At 39.6% G+C, this 17,995-nt stretch overlaps 2 protein-coding genes across 3 annotated transcripts in view; both read left to right on the forward strand.

Annotated features, from left to right (window-relative positions):
• The first annotated feature begins 3,241 nt into the window (after positions 1-3,241).
• Positions 3,242-10,672, forward strand: LOC133267214 (ovalbumin-like). Of its 2 annotated transcripts, XM_061449333.1 has the most exons (8): positions 3,242-3,562; positions 5,227-5,411; positions 6,034-6,084; positions 6,664-6,792; positions 7,465-7,582; positions 8,409-8,551; positions 8,721-8,876; positions 9,939-10,672. In XM_061449333.1, exons 2-8 carry the CDS (start codon positions 5,244-5,246, stop codon positions 10,332-10,334), a joined length of 1,161 nt encoding a protein of 386 aa, XP_061305317.1. In that variant the 5' UTR covers positions 3,242-3,562; positions 5,227-5,243; the 3' UTR covers positions 10,335-10,672. The 2 variants fall into 2 exon arrangements, with proteins under 2 accessions (XP_061305317.1, XP_061305318.1); XM_061449334.1 differs by lacking the exon at positions 3,242-3,562 and having other exon boundaries at positions 3,968-5,411.
• A 240-nt stretch (positions 10,673-10,912) lies between these two features.
• Positions 10,913-17,995, forward strand: part of LOC133267209 (heterochromatin-associated protein MENT-like) — a 29,358-nt gene continuing 22,275 nt past the window's right edge. Inside the window, exon 1 of the mRNA XM_061449327.1 lies at positions 10,913-10,917. The gene's annotated coding sequence lies outside the window, so the exon portion shown is untranslated. The remainder of the gene's footprint in view (positions 10,918-17,995) is intronic.

Genomic DNA, 17,995 nt, shown 5'->3' on the forward strand with positions numbered 1-17,995 from the left:
CCATCTCAGGGAAGAACCTTTTCCTAATGTCCAAACTGAGCTTTCTCTGACTCAGTTTTGTTCCAGAACAACCAGCCACTGGAACAACCTCCCCAGGGAAGTAGTGAATTCCCCAGCAATGGACACTTTTAAGGTTCAGCTGGGCAGCGTGCTGGGACATTTTGTCTAGACTTTGCTTTTGCCAAGAAAGCTTGGACCGGATGATGCTTGAGGTCCCTTCCAAACTGCTGTTCTATGAGTCTATGATCTCCTTGTGTCCTCTCAGTGGTCACCAGGGAGAGGTGATCAGCACCTCCCCTTTTACTTCCCCCTTTGGAGAAGTTGTAGACTGTGATGTGATCACCGCTCGGCCTTCTCTTCTCCCACCTGAACAAACCAAGAAACCTCAGCCACTCCTTGTAAGTCCTGTTCCTGAGGCCTTTCTCTATCTTGGTCACACTCCTCTGAACACACTCCAGTAGTCTGATGTCCTTCTTATGTTGAGGCACTCAAAACTACACACAGTAATTTAGGTGGGGGTTAACACTAGTGCAATGTAGAGTGTGACAGTCACCTCCCTCAACCAGCTGGCTATGCTTTTGGTTGCCATAAACCAATTTTTGTGCCCTACACTAACTTGCCACTAACCCAAATGTCCAGATCCTTTTCTGCAGGGCTGCTTTCCAGCCCCTTGCCTCCTAATTTGTATGTATTGCCAGGGTTACCTTATCCCACACAGGGAATCCAGCACTTGCTCTGTTGAAGTCATACAGTTGTGATTGCACAGCAATCTAGTCTATCCAGATTTCTCTGTAAGCTCTTTCTATCCTGGACAACTCCTCTTAGTTTGGTATTGCCAGCTTATGCCCACTTTTGCATGTTCTCTCCAGCCTTTTTGTATTCAGCTTGGAAGGACTCCTGATAACCAGTATTTTTGCACATGAATCTTAAAAGCAAAGGAAGCTGTGATACACTGCCTGTGACTCTCAGCATCCAGGCACACTTCCTAGTATTTTATTATATGCAAGATATTCTTCTGACCACATCGCACTAGGAAGCACTTCTGCCTCACCCTGTATCTGTGGTACCACTAGACCTCCTGAGCTACACAAATGAAATGGGGACCAGCTCTGCCAGTGGATACAAAAGAAGGAATGTGGGTACTTACTTAAGTGTTCAGTGTCTTAGCACACTAGTACAATGAACTATTGGGTGAGAAACAGCCTGTTGTTATTCACCACTCTTAAGATACATTAATGTGATGTGTTAATAAAAAGCACTTATTCATGACACCCAAAGGAGGCAATACACTGAACAAATAATAAAAGAAAATAATAAAAGAAAATAAATAAGATAAATAAAATGAATAAAATAAATAAAATAAAATAAAGCTTGATTATATATGCCAGGGTTACTGTGGAAACACCTTGTCTTTACTGACCTGACCTTGTGTCTGCTCAGAAGAAATGGCTGACAGTTTTGGCCATACTGGATAACTCCCTCTTTCTCTGTAGTGAAGACTCTCAGGAGACAGAAATTATTCAGGATCATCTATCTGGCAACTCAGCCAAGGATAGAGCTTCTCGCTGAGAATTTTCATTAAGAAAAGCACCATATATTATCCTAGTTTCACAAGGCTTGCTCACCCTTACAGCTACTCTCCCTTTGAAAGGACGAGAGGTGAAAAAGGAGTTGAGCTGAACTACTGAGTCCCCCTAGCTGTACCCATGTGACATGGATAGGCTAAAACTGCCTCTTTACTGCCTCCCTCTCAAGGACATCTTTGATGACGTCATTATTCTCAGCTATGGTAGCACTGTCTTAATGCTTTAAAGTGTCTGGAAGCATCCCTTTGAGGCTGAACGTCTTCTCTAGTACCTGGATGGCTGATCGATAAACAGTTCATTGCCTTAACACCAGGATGTTTCAAAGTGGCAGGACCAACTGGTCTACATTGGTTTCTATATTAACAGATATGAAAAGCTGAGTAGAATACATATACACAACTCACTATCATTGTTTCACCAGATGGTGGAGATTTTTGATTAACAACATACCTGGGAGACTCATTCTCTATTTCCTTTCTCTATCAGCATACTAACATTTGTTTTATACGTAGGGATAAGGTTTTCTGAGAAGCACTTCTATCAGACAGATCTTTAAGCTTTGTTAAAGGCTGAAACAGTGCAAGCAGTAGGCTTGACTTTAAGAAAAACGAGAAAAAGAGAAGTATTATTCTGTGCTTAAGTATAGATACATATCTGTCAGCCTATCTGTGGGAAAACAAAAAACACCAAACAAAATCGAACCAAAACACTTGGCTGACATCTGTGGAGTACAGACCTAACAAAAAAAAAAATACTTCCAGTACAATCTTGTCTTGCTTAAGTCCTCAGACTGCCTTGGAGACAACAACTCATCAAAGAGAATGTAGGTTTCTATGGTACATTTATTTTCACAAAAGGAATCAGACTGTGGCAACGAAAATTGCAGTGTTTAAGCTTTTGACAGTAGTACAGGAGCCTACCTCTTCTCCTTAACAGAAATCACAGTCATGTCCCTATGTTCTGAAGAATTATGTTGCACTGACTTTGGAATCCCACTGCCTTATTTTAAATCACACAGTACTTTACAGAGGTCAGAATGGTTTCTTCACTGTTTGTCCATTCTATCATTTCAACACAGCACAATAGCTTTTATACAGAGCAAATGCTTTTATAACTCAAATATATTTGCTATTGTATATTATGATTGTCCTACAGACCATGAACACTCTTTTATCTGGATTTCACAATTCCTCTGTCATCTGCTGGGCTATTAAGTAACCCATGGAAGATCAGAGATATACATTGCAAGTGCATACTACAAACATATTTGGAAGTGATTATTTTTTTTTCTTTGAGGCTTTGTTTTGCTATTACTCCCTGAGAACAAAATAGTTTGCTATGAAACCTTCACACTCATCAAAAGATCTTTCTTAAATATCCCAACTTTTCAAAGAAATTTGCCTGCTTTTGACTTTCATCTCAACTGGTTTTCTTACAGGCACCCTTCTTTATTTGTCAGTAGAATAATAGGCCAAGTCCTGCTCTTACCTTTTGTCTAACATGGCTCAGCTGCACTTTTCACATTCAAAAAGGATCAGTTGAAAGAGAGTTTTGATCAGTTAACACAACCATAATAACAATTTGACAGACTGACTAGTAACTACTGATTATATTTTCTATCACCAAGGTTTTCACAGTTTTTGTTTTCACTAACATGCCAGTACCTAGTTACAAGTGAAGCTTAAAGGAACATGAGCATTGTTTCCTGCTCTTCAATCCACAAATCCTGATGTACTCTTGGAGAACACATTGTTATATGGAATAAAAACCTAGTATTTACTATCCCTTCAATCAAAAAGGGGCCCATTGAAACTAAAATCTGACCTAATCCCATTAAATTATTTGTATGGTGTCAAAGGTTATGAAGAGCAGCAACGGGTAGGTCACAATTCAGAATTGTATAAATTCCCAAGGGCTCAGCCGGTCTGTACATACAGCTAGAAAGCTGTATTGCCTTTGGTGCTGAAGCTCAAAAGGTAAGCATTTCTCTAGGAAAACTTACCTTCTCACTATATTATTCCGTTTTTATGCCTAAATTTAAGGAGAGAGCAATTATTGTATTATCTTTGGTATCTGCAAGGACTGAATATTTACATGATATTCTCTAAAAGTCTTCTCACCTGTGTTTATGCAATTTTATTATATGTAAAACCTGAGTATTTGTTTTCAGACAACTTTTTACAAGTTTATTCTTTGTGCTTATTATTTTATGCTTAAAATACCTTATTTCAGAGCAGTTTACCCTCCCGTTCAGTATCTTTTAAATTTAATTTTTGACAACCAAGAATAAATTTGCTTGATTGACCTCTGGTTCAACGAAGTCCACTGAGAGCAAAATTGTGGCATTTAGTAAATATACTAGGTTTAGTTTAGCGTGAAAGTTTGCTAACTATTGCATCTCTGGAAAACAAAGCTGGTGAATACTAGACAAGGTAAAAGCTGTGTGGGTGTACAGATTTATGTTTCTACCACAATCTATAAATGTGAACTTGTATACAGAAAGGAAAATAAGACAAATTTCTGTGACAGTGTACATTTATACCCATGAACATGGTCACTAAAAACCTTGGTAGAGTTTTATGCTCCAAAAGCAAACCTGAGATCCCAGCATTAAGCACCTACATAAAGGGCTGAATTTTAAAAGATATCAAACTTTCACAATTTCCATAAATCACAGGAAAGAAACTAGATCCACGCTGACCTAGACTGTTATATAAGCACAGTTGCCACAGAGGACTTACACTGTCCAGCACTTCTAGAAACCTCAGACAGAAACAAATACAAAATTTTGCTGGTCTACGCAAAAACAAGTGTTCATTTAACAGTGCTGTATTACAGTAGGCATTGCTATTTTATCATGTCTGCATTTCTATTTTATTTGAATGTCACTAACAAAATTTAATTTCTCAGAAAGTTTATACTGTAGTATATATAAATGCATTCAGGCAAAGCAAGCTATATCTGAAAGCACAATATGGTGGAATATTAATTCTGTGCATCAGTCCCTCTCCCAGATTAGGTGGCCTTAGACAAATTATATTGCCTGTCCATGCTTCCACTATTAAAACAAGGGTAAAGATACAAGCCTTTGAAGATCTACTGACTGGAAGTACTGTGCAAAAAATAGATATTTTACTGCATTTGTGTGTTTTTAGAAAACAAAAACATCAACCAGCCTCTGCTTTTATTTGTAACTGTCCAAACCTAGAGTAAATCATCTGAAATTTGCACTTGAAATTTACAGCTTTGCAAGTCTATCAAAGACAGATCATATTTTCTTGTTTTCATCAAGGTAAGGTACTACAGAGTACCAAGGAATTCTAGCCTTCACTGAATGAAAATAAGAACAGGCAATTGTTGTTTGGCTGCTTTAAAAAGGTAAGCATAAATCACATACAGATTTTAGACCGCCAAGGAACTGTACTGCCAATAAAGCAACTGAATACAATGTGACAGAAAGAGATTTATGAGTATGGATTTTTTAACATGTATGAGAAATGAGCATAGCAATAGGCATGTTACCACAGAATGACTTCAAAACTACTTTCATTGACTGAAAGCTATTATTAAAGTGCATTGTGCTGTGTTTGTACAGTATTCTGTCCTTACATCGTCATTGTACTTCTGCTGTTTGCTTTAGGCAATACTGGTTTCACAATGGGATCCATCGGTGCAGCAAGCACAGAATTTTGTATTGATGTATTCAGGGAGCTGAGAGTCCAGCATGTCAACAAGAACATCTTCTACTCTCCCCTGAGCGTCATTTCAGCTCTGTCCATGGTCTACCTAGGTGCAAGAGAAAACACCAGGGCTCAAATATATCAGGTGAGGTCTCAGTGAAAGACTTCAACCTTCTTGCAGCTCAATAGAGCCATAGCAATAAATTATGACAACATCCCTTGCATAGCCCAGAGACTAAAAAATCTGGATCCAGACTTATCAAAAGCTGCGGCCACCTCTAACTCCCATAGTGTTAAACAAATGAATTAGCCAGAAATCTTGAAACTGGATTTAAATTTTATCATTGTTAGCTGTAGCATTCTCAAAGAGAATAATACATTCTAGTGTCCTTTGTATGGAGTAAGGAGAGCAGATAAAATCTCCAGAGAAGAGCCAGAACATGTGTTCAAACTGCAAAATATTTCACATGAGTTTCCTATAGCTCTCTTCACAGAGATTGCCTGGCTTGTTACCTGGAAAAAAGTTAGTATTATTAATGGCACACACTGAAAGTGATTTATAGATGTTCAACAGAAAAAGAGATCATCTAAACAGGGAACAGTAGGCCCAGCTATTCACAGAGGTTGCAGATGGATTGCACCTCTTGAGTCACCCAGATTCACAGTTAGCTAAGAGGTTTCCTTCAAGAATCATGAATTAATCTTAGTTGCATAACTTTCATTTTTGTCATACTTGTTATTTCAACTACTGTTATTTTCAATTACAGGTTGTTCACTTTGATAAAATCACAGGGTTTGGAGACACTGTTAAACCTCAGGTACAGAAATAATTTCATCTCTTTCTCTATGTCACTTTCTCCTGTGAGCAAAATATAGCAGATAAAACAGTCTCTTGCAGTTCCAATACCTCTCTGATGAGCAGCTGGCGTTCTGCATCCCCCAGTTTGGGAGAACACTTTGTTCATATGAATAGAGAGAGAAAGGAGGTAAGAGAGGATTCAGAACAGGCATAGGATGAAACCCAGCACCGTAATATCGAGCATATAAGGAAAATTATAGATTTTTGCATGTATAGACAAGGTAGCTGGATGCTACTGGTTAAATGGGACTGGTGGTGAATGAAGAAAAGCCTATCTGATCTGCTGGAGCTAGATAATGTAGCAGGCAATTAAAAGTTCCCCTGAGAGAAGTATGAGGAAATTACAGTATAAAAACAGCACAGAATTTTACACATTAGAAAAAATATATCAGTTATAGCAACAAGATGTACAGGATGAACAACAGTTTTGTAAGCAGAAGTGTCTGAACTACTCTACTTATATAGTATAAAAAATATTCTAGGTACTAAAACTAGAATAACAATCTATCTTTTTATTTGTATTAATGTATCCTTTCAGTGCGGCTCATCTCTCAGTGTCCACAATTCACTTAAAACCGTGTTCACTCAAATCACCCAACCAAAAGACAATTATTCACTCAACCTTGCCAGTAGACTTTATGCTGAAGAGTCATACCCAATCCTACCGGTGAGTTGCTCTAAGATCTGATCTGAGTGTATTTATTTCTGTGTCAAAGCTGTACCGTTCTGTAATGCAAAAGCACAGTTAGTTTAGGTTCTGCTAAAGAAATTTTCTTCTGTATGGAAGGCAGGATTCGCAACCTCTCTATCACAGCCCTAACCCTCTACAGTCTTAAAAAAACACATGCCTCACTAAAAAGATGTTTGTGCAAAGTACAATCATGATCCAATCCTGTCAAATGATAATTAATAAAGGTAACTTTAGTTGGAAAGAGTTAACGCCAACCTTTGTCTCAACAAACCTGAAAAATAACTTCAGGTTCTCAAAAATATTTCAAGTTTTCCCTTTGAAAGGAGCACTTAATTTGAAATTAGAGGAAAATACCATTGCAAAATAAGTTTAAAAGCTGGCAAAATGAATAAACCCCCATATTTCAACTGAAATTAATTCCATCTTTGATCGAGCTCAGTTCTGGAGAACATTTTTAACCATGTGAGCATATACTCTTGCTTGAAGCGATGAATATCAGATCTTAAGAGGCTTTAGAACTAGAATCATGTCTTACTGATTAGCTTTAATAAGCATATTATTCATATACCTTAATTTCAGTCTTGTATTTCGCTTTTGCAAAATGCTTTGACATTCTGATCTAAAAACTGCTTTACTCTTCCTTTGAAGGAATACTTACAATGTGTGAAGGAACTATATAATGGAGGCTTGGAAACTGTCAGCTTTCAAACAGCTGCAGATCAAGCCAGAGAGCTCATCAATTCTTGGGTTGAAAACCAGACTAACGGTAAGAGCAAGCCAAGTATCAGCATAGGTATTTTCCCTTCTATCACCATGTTTGAGCAGCATATGAGAATGCTTTGTCAGGAGACAAAACCCCCTAAACATCTCCCTCTGTCCTCCTGGATAATAGCTCAGTTCCCAGATAAGGAACTATCATTTAACGTTTTGGTGCTTTTTTTTCCCCCTCAGAAACACCTCTTTTTTAGAGGACTCTTTATATCAGCAAACACAGATAAAAGATGCTGAATTTTAGCTGGAATGATAATATTCACAATCACACGACCTCTGGTATGGTATCACACTTTGAAGCAGAAAACCAGGCCATAATTAAGCTAGTAGTGGGAAAGGACTGAGGGAAGAGCTTGCTGTGTTCATGAGGACAGCAGAATAAAAAAGAACAAGTATAAGAAGAAAGTAGAGTGAAATTCTGGTTTCTTCCTTTCCTGCTACCTTCTTTATACAGTCATGTCATTTCAACTTTGGTTTGAAACAAGAAGTATTTGTATCTACTGTTTAGGTTGGAGACCATCCTGGGATAAACGATTCCAATAGTTCTTCCCATTGTCACAAAATATACAGTTTTACTCATTTTCTAACAAGTAAACCTCTGGGTGTTAGTATCTTCCATTATAATTCTTTACAGAGAGAGGAAACAACAGCTATTGCCAACAGCAGCAAACAAATCAACCTCAGAAGTACAAGATTACAGCTGCCCTATACCCTCTTCCCTACAAATTCTTTACCCTTCATTTAACATTGTGATTGCCAAGTAAGATGTATTATACACAGATGTGTCATATACATGTCTCTTTTCCCATGCCTTCTTAAAGGAATGATCAAAAATATCCTTCAACCGAGCTCTGTGGATCCCCAGACTGAAATGGTCCTTGTCAATGCCATTTACTTCAAAGGATTGTGGGAGAAAGCATTTAAGGCTGAAGAAACCCAGGCAGTGCCTTTCAGAATTACTGAGGTACGTGGAGATACATCACCTTAGAGGTGTCTTCTAGAATTTATTAAGAGAGTAGACAAGCTGTTATACAATCTTCCTGAACAAGAGCAATCAGTAGCTTTAATCATAAGTGGCTATTTCTACATTCTAAGAATAACCTTTGTGAAAACTATATTGTTTTGTTTTGCAGCAAAAAACCAGACCCGTGCAGATGATGTATCAGTTTGGTTCATTTAAAGTGGCAGTGGTGGCTTCTGAGAAAATTAAGATCCTGGAGCTTCCGTATGCCAGTGGGCAGCTGAGCATGCTGGTTCTGTTGCCTGATGAAGTCTCTGGCTTGGAGCAGGTATGGCCCTGGCAGTTGAGTGTCATAAAACCTTAAACACAGTGAGATTTAGGCTCTTCACAATAAAGCTATACTAAACACTTCACCAGAACAGTTCTGAACACTAGCAGCATGGGATTGTTGCATAGAAGCATGCAGTTGTCTCAACTGTCCTGCAATAGTTTGTGCTGAGCATGGAGGGCTTAAGGAATTACTTTAGTGGGTTAATTATTGGCCACTGAAGAACAGATTCTTCTCAGCTAAGCAGCTGCTACTCCAGCAGCTTGAACTCCAAAGGTTTTGATATCTGTATTCCTGCATGCTATGGAGCATCCTGGGAGGTTCATGTTAGCTTTACGAGTTGCAATTACTGTTTGGTTTGGCAGTGCTCAACATGCTTCCTTCATACCTTCAAAAATAAAACTATCTAAATACTGAATATGAGAGGTACTGGAATGATTAAAGCAATTTCAGAAAGTAAAATGTATATGACACACTGTTGTTGATATGAACAGAATACGGGCACAGGTTATTGTCATTAGCAGGGTCATAGTCTGAATATGAAAAGTTATGTAATAAATGAGAGTGTATTGAAATGCTTGTACAGTAATTCAAAGAGGTTGAATTATAAAAATGAAGAGGCCTTTGAGCAAAGCTAAATGCCTCAGTAATAAATGATAGTTCACTTATTAGCGACTGGTTTCTATTAACACCTGGTTACTTGAAGGCCTTTAATGTAGCTAGAGCTTACAATTCAAAGGCACAGAATGATCTTCAGAATATGTTTCACAAGAAAAGAAGATAAGCAGGGAAGAGCTTTAGGTGAAATTTGCTGAGTAGCCATCTCATTAATAAAATTAATTGACAGTGAGACTATTAAAAATAGAAAACAGGAAAGCAGGACAAAGAACAAAAAGCCATAGTTTGCTTTTCTCTCTTAGATACGTTAATCTGTATATACCTAGAAATATGCCATGCTAAGAATAGTCAGTTTATAAAGAAAAAATCCACCACTGGTACTGCATTGTCACAAAGGAAGTTGTGCTCTCATCCCAGAGACCTCATTTCCTTGTCTCCTTGCAGCTTGAGAATGCAATCACCTTTGAAAAACTTACGGAGTGGACCAGTTCTGATTTAATGGAAGAGAGGAAAATAAAAGTGTTCCTCCCACGTGTGAAGATTGAGGAAAAATACAACCTCACAGCTGTCTTAGTGGCCTTGGGTATAACTGACCTGTTCAGCTCATCAGCCAATCTCTCTGGCGTCTCTGCAGCAGAGAACCTGAAGATGTCTGAAGCTGTCCATGAGGCATTTGTAGAAATCTATGAAGCAGGCAGTGAGGTGGTAGGCTCATCAGGAGCTGGCACAGAGGTTGCAAGTGACTCTGAAGAGTTTAGGGCTGACCACCCTTTCCTCTTCTTGATCAAGCACAACCCAACAAACAGCATCCTCTTCTTTGGCAGATGCTTTTCCCCTTAAAGCAAAGAAAGCTGAAAGAATTTCTGTCCCTCACAGCAAGACCCAAAGCACTGCAGTATCAAGGGTAAAAAGAAATGCATACTCTGTCTTTCATCCATATTTTCTGAAACCAGAGGCTCCTCTTTATTAAGAAAAAAGCTAAATCAGAGAAATTATGCCAAGAAAACAGAGGCCCTTTGGCTTTCCTTTCTTCAAGTAATATTATTTACTCATAGATGAAGAGTTAAGTGAATGAAATTTGGACCCAAAGAAAGAATGAGCATGAACAGAGATGTTTGTGGTGCAAGTTAACAGTAGTAGAGCCAAATCATCACACTGAAACAACACAGTCACAATTTGTCAGCAGAACTTTTATGGAGAAAAAAGATAAAATGTAGCATTCTAACTAAGCCAGGTTTCTCTATGGCCAGGCTTCATTGCGACTCCTCTGGAACTAGTCACTCAAAAGCACCCAGATTAAACTCTAAACTAGCACCAACCATTCCTACTCCATTCTTACTGTGACACAGCAATTGCTTCCTCTTCATGTTCCTGATACTGCAAGGCTCTTCCTCCCTTTCCAAAGATGCATTACATAAGTCTTGTAATTCATATTTCTCCTTAAATCTTTTTTGGCTCTATCGTCATGACCAAATATGGCATTTTCCTATTCAAATTGTGTTCCATGTATCCATATGTAAAGGGTCTTGCAGATGTACTCTGTTGTTCCTTTGATCATAATAAAAACATGTTTAAGCACATGCATTTCATTTGGAGTATTTCAAGTGCACTCAAGATGGGGTAATCCTGATTGAACATATAAGCTGAAGGAAAAGAGGCTGGAAAGCAGTCCTACAAAAAGAAATCTGGGGGGGTGGGTTGGTAGCAAGTTCAATATGAGCCAACAGTGTGCCCTGGCAGCCAAAATGGCCAGCCATGCCCTGGGGTGAATCACAGCATTGCCAGTCAAGGGAGGTAACTGTCACACTCTACATTGCACTAGTGTTACCCCCACCTAAATTACTGTGTGTAGTTTTGGGTACCTCAATATAAGAAGGAGCATCTGAGGTTTCTTGGTTTGTTCAGGTGGGAGAAGAGAAGGCCGAGCGGTGATCACATCACAGTCTACAACTTCTCCAAAGGGGGAAGTAAAAGGGGAGGTGCTGATCACCTCTCTCTGGTGACCACTGAGAGGACACAAGGAGATCATAAACTCATAGAACAGCAGTTTGGATGGGACCTCAAGCATCATCCGGTCCAAGCTTTCTTGGCAAAAGCAAAGTCTAGACAAAATGTCCCAGCACGCTGCCCAGCTGAACCTTAAAAGTGTCCATTGCTGGGGAATTCACTACTTCCCTGGGGAGGTTGTTCCAGTGGCTGGTTGTTCTGGAACAAAACTGAGTCAGAGAAAGCTCAGTTTGGACATTAGGAAAAGGTTCTTCCCTGAGATGGTGGTGAGTCACTGGAACAGGGTCCCCAGGGAAGAGGTCATGGCACCAAGCCTGTCAGAGTTCAAGGGATGTCTGGACAATGCTCTTAATCATATGGTTTAATTTTAGATAGTCCTATGAGGATCAGGGAGTTGGACTTGATAATCCATATGGGTCCCTTCCAACTTGACTTATTCTATGATTTTGTCAGAGTTGGTTCATTGCTTACAGAGAGATGAGGAATGAGAATCGGTCCTAAATCTTGGTGAAGATACAATGTTGAGACCAATTTTTCTGCAGGAAGGGATCCATATAACAGGACCATATCAGGACCCATATAACCTCATGCATGCAATTCAAACTAGTCAGATATAACACTTCCAGCACAAACCACAACTCATTCAGTCTCTCTAAAACAGAGCTGATAAGCACTTTGGAAGGCAGCTGCATATGTGCCGAATCTACATCCTTCTGAGACACAGGACTGCCTTAGGGAACACATGTGAATGGGAAATGGGAAGGAATTTTCTAACTATCTTTGTGATGTTTATAAAGCTTTATAGGCTCTTACTTTGTAACTGAAGAGAATAATCATGCTAAGAGAAGCCATGGTTATGGCAAGTTGTAGTTTCCCGCTAACAAATTATTCTTCCCTTTGTCACTGAAGCAAGAAAGGAAACAGATCTGCGAGAACTGTCACAGAGAAGTACCAGGAGAGTGAAAGGTTTTTAGGGATTAAGTTACTGTAAGAAAGATGTGTTATTTCCTGACTCCAGTATGCACAGCATGGCACCAGAGCTAGGTGGTCTGTGATGGAATGTTCTACTTGTTTTAATTCCAAGATAACACATATTTTGGCAGGACCTTGAGAGCATAGCTTGCTGGTAGCAAATACTATCTTGCAAAAGAAAGAAAGTAACATGATACTACCTACATTGGTGCACAAATAGTTCAAATAATTTCCTTTACTTTCCTGTATATTTGTCGATTGCTGGTCAGGAGATGTCAAATGGGGGAATTTATCACAAGAGAGCTAATCTGTTTACTTTTGTCCTGGAGTTTCTGTTGATGTGGTCATGGAAATAGGGCACTTAAAATCATCAGGAGACTTACTTTTCAGTAGCTTTGTTCTAAAACTGCACTATTTCTTGGTTGTTGTAGTTCTTATCAATTAAAAGCTACTTCTTCACAAATGGAAGATACAAAGAAATATATCTGCTCCTGCACGTAGACAGATTCAGTGCTGCTTCCTGATTTCTGCTGACTTCTCCCATCAGCACAAAATGAGTAGTCACATCTTCTCCTCAGCAGTCACCTGCTTAACCAGCTGTGCAGTCCATCCATCTCTAGTACACAAATGAAAAATACCAAACCAAACCAGCCTCATGCTTTCTCAGTCCTTTGTTTTCAGAGAGTGAAGGCTTTGAAACTGTTCTGGGACTTGGCAAATCACCAACTCACTAATGAATGGATGCTGGCATCCTCAAATCTCAGGCAGATAAATATTTGTCTAACAGCTAAAAACTTCAACAGCCTTCCGCACCTGAGGCACTGTAGCTTCTGTAAGAGCAGGTCTGACCTAAAGAATAGGCTTCTTAAGGACAAGTCTGGATATAGCCCCAAGTTGGGTGGCAGATAACAGACCTCCATCACCCTACATGGAAGAAGTCCTCTCCTTTGTGCCAACAGAGAAGGTTACAACTTTTTCTCTCCATCCCCAAATAAGCAAATTAATTGGAACCATGTCCCAGAGACTTTGGCTCTCTGCTGTGTCACAAAGTACAGATGGATTACCCTTTCTTTTACCCTCAGTACGTCTTTCAGCAGAAGTATGGAAGAAGGCTCAGGCTTACATCTTTAGGACCTGTCATAAGAGGCTTTTACTGCTTTACCACCACACTCCATGCACGTTTGTAATTTCACAGGTGTAGAGACACAACTAATTCAAAGAATCAGTAAGTTTTGCAGATACAAGACCACACTTGCAGTCTTACGATGGGAAGGTAATTCACGTAATGAATTTCCACAGAGATGACAGAATTTGACCCTAGGGCCCTACTATTTATTCCAGTCCTAATTCTTCTAATTACTTACATAAAAATGCAAGTAATATTGTTCAGTTGAAAAAAGTCAGTTACTTGTAAAACTCCTGAAGTTCACACAGTCAGAGAGTAACTTCAGTTGGAATGGGCAGCTGATAGTCATCGGGTCCTAGCTTCTGATATATATACCAGGCTGCTCAGGGCCTTTCCCAGTCAGATGTTGCATATCTGCAAGGGTGGAGAATCCACAATGTTCTGATTAATTTCTTTTTAAACATGAATCCAAACCTTGCTAATGTAGAAGTAGTATAAGCCATTCAGCCAGCTTAGCTTTTCTCTCACTCAATGAGAGTTGGCCACATGTGAGAATGACTCCCACAAGTTTCTTCAACCTTGATTCTCCTATGGTTAGCCCACAGAGCTCTCAGTGTCTTTCATCACTTTTCATGCTCTTGGAGCCAAAGATTTATCTCTGTAAATCTCAAGCAGTGCTTAGTCACTTTGTGAACAGCAAATTCCTAAGATAGTCAATGCTAAGGAGCAACGGTGAGATAATGCATAGGTAGCTTCATGCTACATGTTTTCAGTCCCAGTCCCATAATTTATATTTTGTCTCTCTTTTATGTGGATATCAATGGGCTATCATTTGTACCTGGCCTCCCTTTCTTCACTTTATACTCTTTAAACATCACAAGGTAAAGACATTAATACTATACAGTCTTAACCATCCTGTGACCTAAGAACTCACAATTGCAGGCTACTCCTGGAAAAAAAAAGAGATTCCAAACTAATTATGAGCTTTGATTTTTTTCAACTCAGACAGCATTTTTCTAATTTTTCTAAATGCTAGCAATAGCAACCCACAGTCTAAAATCAGTGCAGGCAAACAGTGAACTTCTATTTGTGGCACCTTAGAGACAAGGAAATCCTTACACTGGAAGGCTGACTTCTTAGTCACACAGGTAAAATTCCAGTGTTGTGGATCTGATAAGAGGTCCTGAGGGAGAATAGCGAGGTGTCAGATTCATCCCTGTAAAAAAGGCATAGATATAGGAACTAAACGTGAATAAAGGGGGAGGAGGAGGAATCATTAAACTTCACAAGGCTGTGTGTAAGAGCAGTTCTTCTTTCCTCTTTTCTTCTTTTCTCGTTCATTCTGCCCCATCTCCCTTGGGCACCTCGAGACCTAACATCCTTTCACATGGTTCAAGTTAGCAAGCTTTTCATAATAATGACCAAGTAGAAATTAATGACATGATACATGACAGGTAAGACAAGATGATATCATGTTCCTTTCTGCTGTCAAACAGAATTCTGTCTGAGACAGTTTCATTACTATCCAGTAGCTCACTTCCCCCAAGACACTGACTATCCCTACCCTCACCATAGCCTCCTGTATCTTCCTTGCCCTTCAGCAATCTATCTGCTCCTTGGGGCAGTGAGGGAAGGGGGCAGGGCTGGAGTCAAGCCTTGTTTCTAAGAGGAGAAATGTCAGGGAGAGGAAGGTTTAGGACTAAGGAAAAAAGTGGGAGTAGTGTTGCCACTCCTACTGCCTAGAGGGATCATCCGGCATGCAGTAAGGCTGTGTCAGCTTCAGAGTCCAAGCTGAATCTCAGCTGCACCTGCAGGAGGTGGGGTGAAGACCAATTCTTCCAGCCACAGAGAGCAACTGCTCTGCCTCTTCTTACACATACTCTGCTAAGTTTCTTTAGCGTGATGTTGCCTCTGTACTGCTGAGTTCAAATTAGCCTTAGTCTATGGCTTGGTCTGTACATGTTCCCGGACAAGGAATTGGCAACCACAGAAGCAAAAGTTGTAAAGAAAGCCATGGAAGATAAAGCCGAAGCTTCAGAATATGAAAGGAGACAAATCAAGAAGAAAGAGAAGTCTAGAGCAGCTGAAAAGGACAATTGCTCTAGTTTTAAACTACACAAAGAGAGTTCTGCTTTTGGCTTTGAAAGAGCTAAAAGAGCCACAAATACCAGTCCAGAAGATAATGGAGCTATGAAGATCTGCATACAGCTGAAACATAACTGAAAAGGGCAGCTCCAAAGAGTTGGAAATGCTGTGGTAAAGAAGAGCAGATGATCTTCAGGGTATTTTAAAAGAAAGTCCTCAGTTCAAAACCATGCAGGTTCATACTACTGTATCTCTCACAAAAGCTTGAGGAACAAAATCAAAACTTTCCATCTCATTCTGTCTGAGAGCAGAAAGGAACATGCTATTATCTTGTCTTACCTGTCATGTACCATGTCATTTATTTCTACTTGGTCACCGTTATGACCTCGCTTGCTAACTTGAACCATGCAAAAGGATGTCAGGTCTCAAGAGACTGAGCTCCTTCGTGCAACAGGCAGAGAACACAAGAAATGGCAAGATGTAAGAATCTTGTAGTGGCAAAGATATTGATAAGACATGTTCAAATAATGCTAATGACACCCCAGCTCACACAGGGTCCTTGTCAGTCTGAGGGGGAAATTCCATTCCAAGCCCCTGTTTGGGAGTTACTCTGTTCCAGGACAATGGCTTACTGCCTTTGTATCTGCACTTTAATAGGTAGTTCAGATCAGTCTCACGGATAGCCTAAAAAGCATAAAATTACAAAGAGCCAGCAGATGCCGAGCAGCTCATTGAACAGCTAAGATATCCAGTACACTACCACAAGCAAGTATTGGGGAAATTCTCCTGATGAAACTTCTGAAAATACCAACTCCCTGTGAAATCCGTGGTCATTCCACCAGGCAAGAATATTTGCAGCAGTGCTGTATGAAAAAAATAGCAAATGTTTAAATGGGTTTCTTAAAAGAGAGCACTTCCTCTATACCCTGCTCTTGCACATCAGCACGAGGCTCCTGCTTAGGATGAGCTCCTGCTTAGAAGTGCGGTTTGAAAATACATTGACTTGATATTCACATTTTTCATCCCACAACATGGCACATCTTGCACTATAGCACTGCGGCCTGGGAAACTCCCATTAACACAAAGCAGGAATCAGCTTTCTGATTCAGTAGTTGCGCAGCTGACGTGCAGCTACACCCTTTGAGAGATTTCTTTAGAAAAATCACAAGTTTCGGCTAAAGTGCGTACAAGCCCCATGTCATTACTCACAATGCAGTACTGCGTATCACGATTGAGAAATTCTGGCCACTTTTCATATTTTTGATGTTAGCCTGGGATACTTTATAAATGCTCACCACCTGCGTCATTCAAAGGAAAGCTGCACCCTTGTGCATGTGAAAACCGTGTGTGTATTCATTAACAGATAAACTATCTCTCTTCAGATATAGAGATCAGTCCTTTCTCAGAAGTGTTGCGCTTCTTAGCAGAAGCAGAGCAAGCACTACCTTTATTAATTACAGTGTCTAAGCCAAAGCATGTAGAAATAATAGTACAGTATGATGAATTGAGCCAGTACTGTCAAATTTCACCACACCTTTGCTTTCTGCAGGTGTGGAGCCAAATGCCTCAATAATATTTATACAGGAACCTCACCACACCCTCTGGAAACTCATGTGGTTTTAAATACTGTTAGAATATGTCAGCAAGGATTGCTTGGCAAGGGAATGCTTGCAAACTTACTTGTGGGAGGTACACAACAGATAGATATCTACTCTGTTTCAAAATAAAGACACGTGTATTCTCAACCAAAGCCTTAAAAGGAAAAATGATACCCAAAGAACTAATCTCTCAAAAACTATTTGAGATCTCAGGGTGGTACAAACTTACCCTAAATAAACATCTGCTATAGCACAAACCCAAATCTGTTATAACCAGTCAAGGTGATGCATAGAACTTAATAATGTTCTGGTTTTTGAGTTGACAAGGTTAGGAAAAGCTCATGCCATGCTCTCAATTACATTATGAGAGAGACATCACCCAGAAGAGAGTCCTCCTCCGCACAGGAAGGTATCTAGTCACTCAATAACCTTACTAGTTTCTCAGTTGCTGTGCCCCTTACAGTTTTTAACTTTAAATCACACAGAGATTTAGAGAAAAATATATCAGGGATTAGTTTAATCAGGGACTAAAATATTCTCAGATTTCAAAACCTTTCTCCTCCCTGTAGTATCTCTGAAGTCCTTTTAAGGGTTTTGGGACATTTAAATCCTTTCATCTTTATAAACTATTGGCTTGTTCTGGCTGAACCAAAAACCTGAATAGAGTGCTCTGCTGATCGAACCAGGAATTCTTCCCTCCTGGGTAAATAAAC

This window comes from Pezoporus flaviventris, unplaced genomic scaffold (genome assembly GCF_033815535.1).
Source record: "Pezoporus flaviventris isolate CSIRO_AGI_PZ_B2104156 unplaced genomic scaffold, CSIRO_AGI_Pfla_v1 ptg000007l, whole genome shotgun sequence".
In the NCBI taxonomy this organism is placed as follows: Eukaryota; Metazoa; Chordata; class Aves; order Psittaciformes; family Psittacidae; genus Pezoporus; species Pezoporus flaviventris.